The sequence below is a fragment of the Bactrocera oleae genome, chromosome 3 (assembly GCF_042242935.1).
Source record: "Bactrocera oleae isolate idBacOlea1 chromosome 3, idBacOlea1, whole genome shotgun sequence".
Taxonomy (NCBI): domain Eukaryota; kingdom Metazoa; phylum Arthropoda; class Insecta; order Diptera; family Tephritidae; genus Bactrocera; species Bactrocera oleae.
Genome location: NC_091537.1, coordinates 12,240,601 through 12,250,739, shown reverse-complemented (window position 1 = coordinate 12,250,739; position 10,139 = coordinate 12,240,601). Strand labels below are relative to the sequence as shown.

Below are 10,139 nucleotides of genomic sequence, written 5' to 3'. Positions count from 1 at the left end.
GCATATAACGGTCATATAAACTGAACGACCAAAATAACGTTCTTGTATGCAAAACTGTTTTTATTCTATTCTGGTAGTCAAATGTAATGCATGATGAATGTAGAAAATAAAATTCGGTACACATGTGCCTTACGTAATGCTCATAAGCACTAAAAGCAACTTATTTCCCACCACTGTGCACAACTGCGACTTGTGTCAGTTGTGAAAGCAAATTTTTATTTTTTTTTTTATTAAGTTTCATCTGTCAGTTGCTCAAATTAGAATTTTTTCTATTTTCAATGTGAATTTCTTAATTTGTATGAATTGATAGTGCGACGTGTTTGCTGCTTAAAAATGTCATCGGACCTCTCAGCGTTGAGCACCGGACGCTCTGAGGAGGAATTGGAGCCGACAAACTACAATTGGTTACGTTTCAAATGGATGTTTTGGAAGGATTGCTTTATGCATTGGAATACGCGTTGGGAGTTTCTGGTCGCGCTGCTTATGCCCAGCCTTTGTGCGCTCATCGTCATCATTCTCCGTTTTAATATTTCGGCTGAGCACATAACAGCTATGCCGTTTAGAATCGAGGATATTGACGAAAATTGGAAACGTCTGTTGAACATCATTGTGGGACGTCAAAGTGCAATTGAAAAATATTTGGGCACGTAAGTGACATGTTTATAATTTTTGAGATCTTATACCTTACACATTTATTGCATAAATATATATGGTATATGAATTTGTTTTTGCTTCAAGTCCTTCATATAATGTGTACGCACCGCAGATTGTGATCGCTTATGCGCCGGATTTTGAGGCAATCGTTAATATTATGGCGTTGACGAAAAGGTTACAATTAACAAGTGATCAATATATTAGTTACAACACTTGTAAAGAACTGCGTGCGCGGATGGCAAGTGAGTATTATCTGGCCGGAATTTGTTTTCACGAAGGCGTCTTTAATATTGAATCGGAATCCATATACAAAATTGGCATATATCCAAATAGATTGGAGTATAAAATTATTTTTCCCAGCGAATTGCGTTTATATAAGGAATATATAGGCGAAACTTGGGATACCAGATATTTATTTCCGAATGTTGAGAAGCACGAGCGTCACATGGGATTCGTACCTTATTTGGGTGAAGGCTTCATTATGTTACAGAAAACAATTTCAGAAGCTTATATTTATTTAACTTGCAACAAATCGCTTAGCGATGAATTATTTTTGCGACGGTTTCCAATAGCAGAACATTATTACGATCCAATTTCCGAAGCGTTGGAGCTGCGCTTATCACTGGTATTAGCGGTGGCATATATTTGCACACTCCTGTATTTGCTACGGGTAAGAGCAATGATAGTTTCTAAGTGAAAAACGTGGACTAATCACAATGAAACATTTCAGATCCTAATTAATGAGCGTGAAGCCCAATTACATTCCCTCTTGGCGATTTTCGATGTGACCTACTTCATACAATTCTATAGCTGGTTCGTTTTCTCACTAATTTCTATATCCCTTAGCACCACTTTGCTGCTAATAATTTTAAAGGTACGTATAGTTCAATTTAAGTAGCTAATTATACTAAATATAGGTATTTGGTATAAGTGTTGATGCTATATTTCGGGATTCTGAAAAAATTTGCGCATAAAAATTTTAAAAATAATATTAGAATCGTTTTTAAGTGAAAATCATCTAAAAATAGTAGTAAAACCGAAACATTGCTACGAAATTTGGTAGCGTCCCGGTCGCAAGGACAGCATAACGAAGGCTGAAGTGATTTAAATATATATTTTGTTTTAACAAAAAAGTTTGTTTGTTGTCAATATTTGAAAATATCGAGTAAAAGTTTGTGTTTTTTGGGATTAGAGAAAAAAAAAATATTAAACACCGAAAAACGCTTTATTGTTGTTGAACATTTTCTCCATTAAGACCTATACACTTTTGCATGTGTTCGAACCAATTGTCTAAGCACTTTTGCCACTCCGATTGAGGTATCTCCAATATATGCGCTAGAACAGGCAGGTTGGATTCAGCTCATCTTGAAACACCCAGTAGCAGTCGACTGCTGTTCACTTTCAGGCTCATTCGCGTAAGTCCACAATTCATCACCCGTCACGATGTCATAGACGTGTTTCGAAGCACCGCTTTCGAATTTTTCTTAACATTTCTCCCGACCAATCCACACGAGCCTGTTTTTTGAGCGATTGACAATTTGTGTGCGATCTACCATAATTTTTTTTTTTTATATTCAAATGTGCATTTAATGTTGAATGTGAGTTGATCCCACTATATAGACCATATGTATAGTTCTCTCAATCACACCATAAGTAGTTTCCGGAACGACAACTGATTTTGGACGACCTTCACGAAATTCGTATTGAAGTGATCTACGATATCGACTGAATTTACCATACCATCGATGAGCACTGGTCCTTGATGAAGTTTTATCGCCAAAAATTTAATTAAGTTTAAGAGTTGAATATTTTAAGTTACTGTAAACAACACAAATAGCGCTCGTATGTCAAAATGTTCTGAGTGTGTATAACGTCGAAATTTAAAATTTACGATAAAGTTATGAGTAGCCAAATTGCTATACTAGGATTATCACATTCCGAAATATATTAAGGCAGCGTACGTACAAAAAAACAACAAAAAAAAGTTAAAGAGCGAAAAGGTTTATGTGATCTAAGATACAAACCAAGTTCACAAGAGCAGGTTAGATAAAATTTTCTAAAGTAAATCAGGGTTTGCTTCTTGGTATAGGTTATGTATATTGCGGCAACTTTATATGTTTAATTCTTGTCTATATATTGTACATTTAAAGTATCTAACAACATACACCTCTATTTGTCGGTTTTCAGGTTCCTTGGAATAGTGGCTTCGGTGTCTTCAATAAATCTTCGTACTCTTGCTTATTTGCGCTCTTTACCGCCTTTAATATAAATACGCTGAGCTACTGCTATATGATATTTAAATTATTCCGTAATTCGCATATGGCAATTTGTGCTGCACCTATTATCTGGATCTTGTTGTATGCACCATTTGCCATTGGAAATCATACGTCACCCTTGAGCCATGTTTTACATCCTTACATATCGTTACTTGGCAATACGGCATTTGCATTGGCATTGCAAAATTTATTTCGACTTCAAGCCCACGATGGTCTGAATTGGTCAAATTTCTTTAAAAATGATTGGCAATCCGATTACTACAGTATCGGCTCCTACTCATTAATAATGTGTGGTACGAGCATAATTCAAGCTTTAATTGGCATATTCGCACCGATTATTGGGCGTACTTTGAGCAAACTTACGAAAATGTTTAAACGAAAACCGCAACGCATTCGTGTTAGCACGGATAGTAATCGTTTTTCGAAAACTATAATATTTGAGGTTAGAGCAAATTATAAAGCACCCGCGGTGGATGTGATGGCAATCACAGTGCAAGTCGGCGATACAATTATTCTGGAGGATCTTTCATTTAGTTTATATGAGGATGAAATCACTATGCTAATGGGCCATAATGGTAGTGGCAAAACCACATTATTAGAAGTTATTGCCGGTTTTAAGCGACCGACGTCGGGTAAAATCGATTTCAAGGGAGACACTCTAAATAAAGAATATGGTAGTCCGCGCGATTTTATTGGTATCTGTTTCAACGATTCGCTGCTCTTTTGTAATCTGTATGTGAAACATCAGCTGATGTTATTTGGCCGATTGAAGGGTTTAAATCCAACTGATCTAACGAAAGAGGTGCATAAGTATTTGGTAGCTTTAGAGCTCGATGTCGAACAGTATACGCTCACCGAGAAACTAACATGTGGTCAGCGAACTAAATTGGCTGTTTCGTGTGCGCTTATCGGTGGCAGTAAGGTCGTTCTGCTGGACGACATTGTGCTGAAATTGGATGTTTGTGACTATAAACTTATTTGGAAATTATTGGAACGTGAGAAATTCGGACGTGTTATATTGGTATCGACAAATTTAAGTCGTGAACCGGAGTTACATGCTGATAATATTATTATGTTGGCTCAAGGACGTTTGAGTTGCTCCGGAACTGCGCAGTTTCTTAAATCCATGTATTGCTTTGGTTGTCATTTGGTGAGTTTGCTTAAATATCCATGTATAATTGCACTCATAATTTTCGTTATTTTTTTTTGTTGTTGGTCGTGTGAGTTTTATTTCTTGTCTGTCTGTATATACGCGTACTAGTCATTCAGTAGCATTATATAGAGCTGCCATTAAACTGAACGATCAAATTACTATTCGGACCACTGTAGCATATAGCTGCATACAAATTGAACGATCAAGCTCAAGTCCTTTGACGAGATATCTTCCCGAAATGCTGTTATATAAAATTAAGTTCGTATACAGAATATTTTGTATTTGTGAAGGGCTGCCGAAAATAACGCTTCTCTTATTTATTTTTTTGGTTTTATGTTAGCGATTTATTCCATCGACTTGTAGCAAATGCAAAGAAGTTTATTTTTTCATATCTCTTCTTATTTTTTCTAACAAAAGAACATCGTTAGTATAACATTAATACTCTTATTGTATATTATCTATAGCTGATATCTAAGTCTGAAGAATGTAAATCGGAAGAAGTTACACAACTTCTAAGCCAATTCATACCGGAGATTGTGCCAGCCTGTGACCTTGTGCTGGAATTATCCTATCACATTGAATCATCTAACGTTGAGGTGCTTGAAACTGTTATCAGAGCTTTGGAAAATGCCAAAGAGGAGCTAGGCATCATCAATATAACAATAATCGAGACGCCAGTTGAAGAGCTCTTTTGTAAACTAGGTGCTGAACGACCCGCCTACGATGATCGTAGACGTTATTATAGAATTTTTAATGGTCAGAGCATTGTTACCGATGATCCCAATGAAGAAGCACTTTTCATGAGAACAAATATACATCATAAAGTTAGTGCCTATGAGAAATTATACAATCAATGGACTGCAATGTTTTACAAACTTTTCATTATTAATAGTACATACTTTGTTTTGATTGCTGTAGTTTTACCGCTATTTTGCTTATTTTTCTGCGCAACCGTTATGATTCCTTATATGAAAATAGTACCGGTTTTGGATAATGGCATTAATGATTACAAAGAAGGAATTACGCTGCTTAATATTGGTGCGGAACCCGACAGTGCAATGCAATCCTTTGTTGAAACCTATAATCGTTATATGTATTGGCGGAATAGTAATATAAAGATAAAAAATATTAAAAATCAATACATTAATGATTACATTATGAATCTCGAACGCGAGAAGGGACAAAATCATTTGAATGTTAACATGATACTTGGCTTATCAATTCGTAATCATGTGATTGGGTGGTTTAATGGTTATTTACCAAATGTCGCACCGGTTCTTTTAGACATTCTACACAATGTATACCTTTGGTAAGCAAAATATATACATTTTTTTTTAAATTTTCCACTACTGCGAAATATTTTCTCGAAATACATGTGTTTGTAGATATGTGTGACATGAGTGAATAAATGTGTATATCGCTATTTTTCAGGGACCTACTGAACACGACTAATGCTAAACTAAAGGTTTCCTTGGATTTATTACCACCAGAGAGTAATGTTAACATGAGAGAGATATCTCCAATGCGTTTCAATATGGGCAGTAGAATAGCTTTTCATATGGCGCTGATCTTGTGTTACTTGCACACCGTACGTTCCATCAATTTGGTCTCGGAACGCATAAGCGAATTTGATAGCCTACAACGTTTAGCTGGTTTGGGTGGAATTAATTACTGGATATCCATATTTATTTTTGATATAATCAAAATTTGCATTGCTTTGACCATTATCACATTCTTGGGTTGGTCGATAGTGCCGACAAAATATGTGACACCGTTGCTTTTTCGTAAGTAAAATTATATAATATAATAAAAGAAATCAACTGAACGAATACTGTATCCAAATTAGGGTGGAGCGAAAAACAAATTTTTTTTGTTGCCTGAGGGTAAAATGTGTGAATTATAAAAATAAGAAAATTGTTGGAAAAAAAAAACAAAATTGTAACATCTAGAGGCACTTTAAAAGCCAATTGCGTGTTAAAATTTTTTGGACACAAACATTTTTTTTTTTGGTTAAACTCTTCACATTTATATAAAAATTTCCGAATTAGACGGTTTTTGACTCAAAATTTATTTTAACATGCTTTCCATGTTGTCGTTTAAGACTTTTTTTTAAAACTCCAATAATGACCACAAAAAAATTTTTAAGTGGATTTAAACTAACCATTTTAAAGTAAGTGAGCGGCCTCTAGAAGTTAAAAAAAAAAATTCCAATTTTTTCCAATTGTTTTCCAATTTTCCAATTTTTTTTTTTCAAAAATTTTTTTTTTTATAATCTACAAATTTTTCCCTCAGGCTAAGCAAAAATAAATTATATTCGGTCCACCCTGATCCAAATATATTTATAATATATTATATAATGTCTAGTAATATGCGAAGAACAGCAAGTGTTGAAAGTTATGGTAGTACGGCTATCATACTTGATTTCGAAGACAAAAGTTTAATTTTCCACAGTCGAAAAAGTGCGTGGCAATATACTTCATAGCAGACATTTACAAAATATAAAAATGTTCTTGTTTTGATAACTCGATCTTGAACTCGATTGAAATAAAGTTGAGCTCCGAAAAATATAGATCAATATATGAGAAAAGAGACACTAGAAACATGCACCGAAATGTTTGACGCAAATAGATAACAATTAACAATAAAGTTTGACAGTCTATATTTGACAGTTTTGCCCCGTTACTTGCTTTGGAGCGTGCTTGACAGAAAAATATTATATATCGTGACGTCATTACCGATAGTGTGACAGTTCGTTTCATTTATACCCATTCTGGACCATCTCTGCAGCATGCTTAATCACCATTTTCGCTTTCTTTACAGGTTGGTGCTTGGGATTGTTGCTGTTGGCGAGCACTGCTGTGGCGATGTCAAACTATGTGCTGAGTGCACTATTTTTTAAAAACAGTTTCGGCGCATACTTGAAAATTTCCTCTATACAGGTCATCGGTATCGTGTTCTTTATAGTGTTTTCCAGAGATTTTAAACCCTATGCCGATAATTTACTATTCATACCACGAATATTTCCGTTATATTCATTTTGTCGCGCTATTGAGAACCTCTACGATTTCAATGTACGTAGTCACGTTTGCAAAATAGAAAATATAAATATTGCTTCTGTGGTTTTGGGACATTGTCAAATGATACCCAACTGTTGTGGTAAGCTTATATCTATTTTTTTTTTTTAAGAAATATGTTCTCAATTTCGTTATATATAATTTATACAGAAACACCTAAAATTTCGGTGGACAAAGAAATGTTTTATTTATGGATGATTATTGCTCATTGCTGGTTCATATTATTTATTTACGAGTACAGGAATTTTTTCAAGAACAACATACCTTTTGACAACTAGTAAGTGTAAGCTAAGCATTAATAAAAAGGAAATAATGAAATGCGCTCTTAAAAATTTTACAATTTACATAGCGAGCGTGCATTAGACGAATACAAAAGACGACATGCTAGTGACGCTTACGAGCCGGACAACGTTACAGCCGAAGCCATACATGTACAGACACTGCGTCCCCGCTTGCGCTATTACTATTCCGTAATTTGTGAGAACTTGGGTTATATTTGGAAGGGGAAACTTTTGGTGGACCGACTATCTTTCACAATCAAACCGTGAGTGTATAATGAACTATTTGAAAACAATAGTATATAATCAAAAGTGTTCCGTATACCTGTTCCAGCGGTGAAAAGTTCGGTATCATCGGCACTAACTGTAATTATACGAATGCATTATTAAGACTCATAGCTGGCCAGTATCATCCAAGTTTTGGACGCGTCTGCATCAATAGTGTACAAATAACGGAAGAACGTAATAAAGCACTCGCGCATATCGGTTATGTGCCGACCGTTAGTTTCGTACAGCCGCAAATGACTTGTTTTCAGGTTTTGAAAACATTTTGTATACTATATGGCTATCCACGAAATCAAATCAACGATATTATTGAGGATTTTTCCAAACATTTTGGCTTACACTCACATTATCACATGCGTTTGTCACAGTGTAGTTCGGGTATAAGGGAGAGAATTTCCTATTCCATAGCGATATTGAAAAAGCCCGCACTCTTGTGTATCGGCAATTTTAGTTGGAGTGTGGATCCGCATGGCAGACGTCAGCTTTATCGCCTAATTGATGGCCTGCGTAAACGTGGTACAGCCATAGCAATTACATCCGTTATGAATTCCTATACCGAGATATTGTGCACAAAAATTGCAGTCATGCACGAAGGACAACTTTTGCACATCGGCCGACCGGAGCAAGTAGCAGAAGCTGTAGTTGCAGGTTACTCGGTTTCGATGCGTATGAAGAAGCAGGTGCATACGCCGCATGGCGTTACATTAAAGGTGTACTTCCGCTTAACTGCTTTTATGGATAAAACATTCCCCAATTCTCGATTAGTGTAAGTTGTGAGGACCAGCCTAAATCTTTTGTATGCTTAATGCCATAATATTTATGTTTTTATATTTGTAGACAAGAGGGTACAATTATGCAATTCGTCATTCCATATCAGAGTACCACGCTGGCTGTTATATTTAAGACCTTGCGCTTGAATTCATTTCAGCTGAATATTGAGAGTCTATCGATCACTTCTCTTAATATGAATTACATATTCGAACAGATCGCTGAGGAGGCTACGAAATCGAAGATGTCTTAAGTGCTGCCATTATAGTTCTGTTACACTCTTAAATGTGTTTTTAAATTCAGTTTCTCATAATTTGTGCTTAAATATTTTTTTCGTTTTGCGTTTTTTTGGTGTTCTATTAACGGTGCAGATTATTAATTTGTTTATTTAAATGAAATATTGTTATTGTCCATTAATTATAAAAAATCTGTGATTAATTTATTTCTTCAAGAGATTAACAGTGCTTATGAATGGAACCAGATAAGTGAGTGAAATCCATAATGAATACTACGGCTCAGCTACTCGTTCGTTTATTTATTTATATTTTGCTCACCGTTTGGTTGAGAAGACATATGTATCACCATCAATCACTCACCTAGGGTCAATATGAGCATGACACTATGTTCGAACATCACACACTCTGACGTCCACTGCGGGTCTCCCGAAACCTACGTTCCTTTAGATTTTTTTATACATTCTTTCCTTGTTTTTTTTTAGCTTTGGTAGGTCTTGGTCTTGGTCTTGGTTTTGTTCTTAGTCTGGGTCTTGATCTTGGTCTTAGTCTTGGTCTTAGTCATGGTCTTGGTTTTGGTTTTGCTCTTGCTCTTAGTCTTGGCCATGGTCCTCGTCTTGGATTTGGTCTTGGTCTTGCTCTCGGTCCTGGTCTTGGGCTGGACTAAGGTCTAGGTCTGTTTACTCTTCTTTCATAATCAAGGTATGAGTCACTCTTCTTCTTTCTTCTATTAAATTAATAATGCCACAGGTAGTAGCACTCTTGGTGGGAACTTACGTTCCTTTTTATATAATATGAAACGTGGTGATGTTGATTGAATTCAGTTTACACTAGCATTTTGGGAATACCAAATACGGAAGCAGAGGCATGAAGGCAACTTGCTGCAAGAGCTCATTATATATTTGTGCAGAGCTCTAAGGTCTAAAGCAACACCGTTAAGTTCCGAAGTCTTCATTCAGCACATCCAACTGCTCTGCTTTTCCAGAACTTCCAACTCTTCATACACACTTATTTTGGCGAAAAATCAGTATATTTCTAACCAAACCATTACAAATTTCCCTTCAAAAACTGCTAGCCCATATATCTTAATGGTCATGCAGGATGAAAAACAATAATAAACTCTCATTTATCTATGTGGCGCACATAAATTGAGTTTCTCCGCACTATCGCCACACTGTCATCACCGCTGCACTAGCCGCAGCTAAGCAAAGTGCGAAAAGCCCTTAAATTATGCAAGAGACATTAGCGTGGATTATTGCACAGCAAAGCTATCAAATACTCCCACGCTCAGTTGAAAAGGAAAGAAACGTTGAAAGCCACATTTTTGCGTAATTGTGCCACAGCTCTGAAGCTCCAGCACTTACCGCTGGTCGTGTGTCATAGAACAGAATACTTAATGCACTTTAAGGTGGGAGGAG

The 10,139-nt window shown here is 35.9% G+C and overlaps 1 protein-coding gene across 1 annotated transcript; it reads left to right on the top strand.

The window, feature by feature from the left end:
- The first annotated feature begins 262 nt into the window (after positions 1 to 262).
- On the top strand, positions 263 to 8,853 carry LOC106615235 (phospholipid-transporting ATPase ABCA3). Its single transcript, XM_036366499.2, has 11 exons — positions 263 to 647; positions 739 to 1,324; positions 1,385 to 1,528; positions 2,842 to 4,080; positions 4,548 to 5,392; positions 5,515 to 5,867; positions 6,904 to 7,239; positions 7,308 to 7,434; positions 7,507 to 7,701; positions 7,770 to 8,486; positions 8,558 to 8,853. Exons 1-11 carry the CDS (start codon positions 334 to 336, stop codon positions 8,739 to 8,741), a joined length of 5,040 nt encoding a protein of 1,679 aa, XP_036222392.2. The 5' UTR covers positions 263 to 333; the 3' UTR covers positions 8,742 to 8,853.
- The last annotated feature ends 1,286 nt before the right edge of the window (positions 8,854 to 10,139 follow it).

Excerpts from the sequence above, each read along its gene's own strand:
- LOC106615235 (XM_036366499.2), top strand. The coding sequence starts at position 334 with ATGTCATCGGACCTCTCAGCGTTGAGCACCGGACGCTCTGAGGAGGAA. Across the intron at positions 648-738 it reads ATTGAAAAATATTTGGGCAC|TCCTTCATATAATGTGTACG; the intron begins GTAAGTGACATG and ends TTTTGCTTCAAG. Across the intron at positions 5,868-6,903 it reads TGTGACACCGTTGCTTTTTC|GTTGGTGCTTGGGATTGTTG; the intron begins GTAAGTAAAATT and ends CTTTCTTTACAG.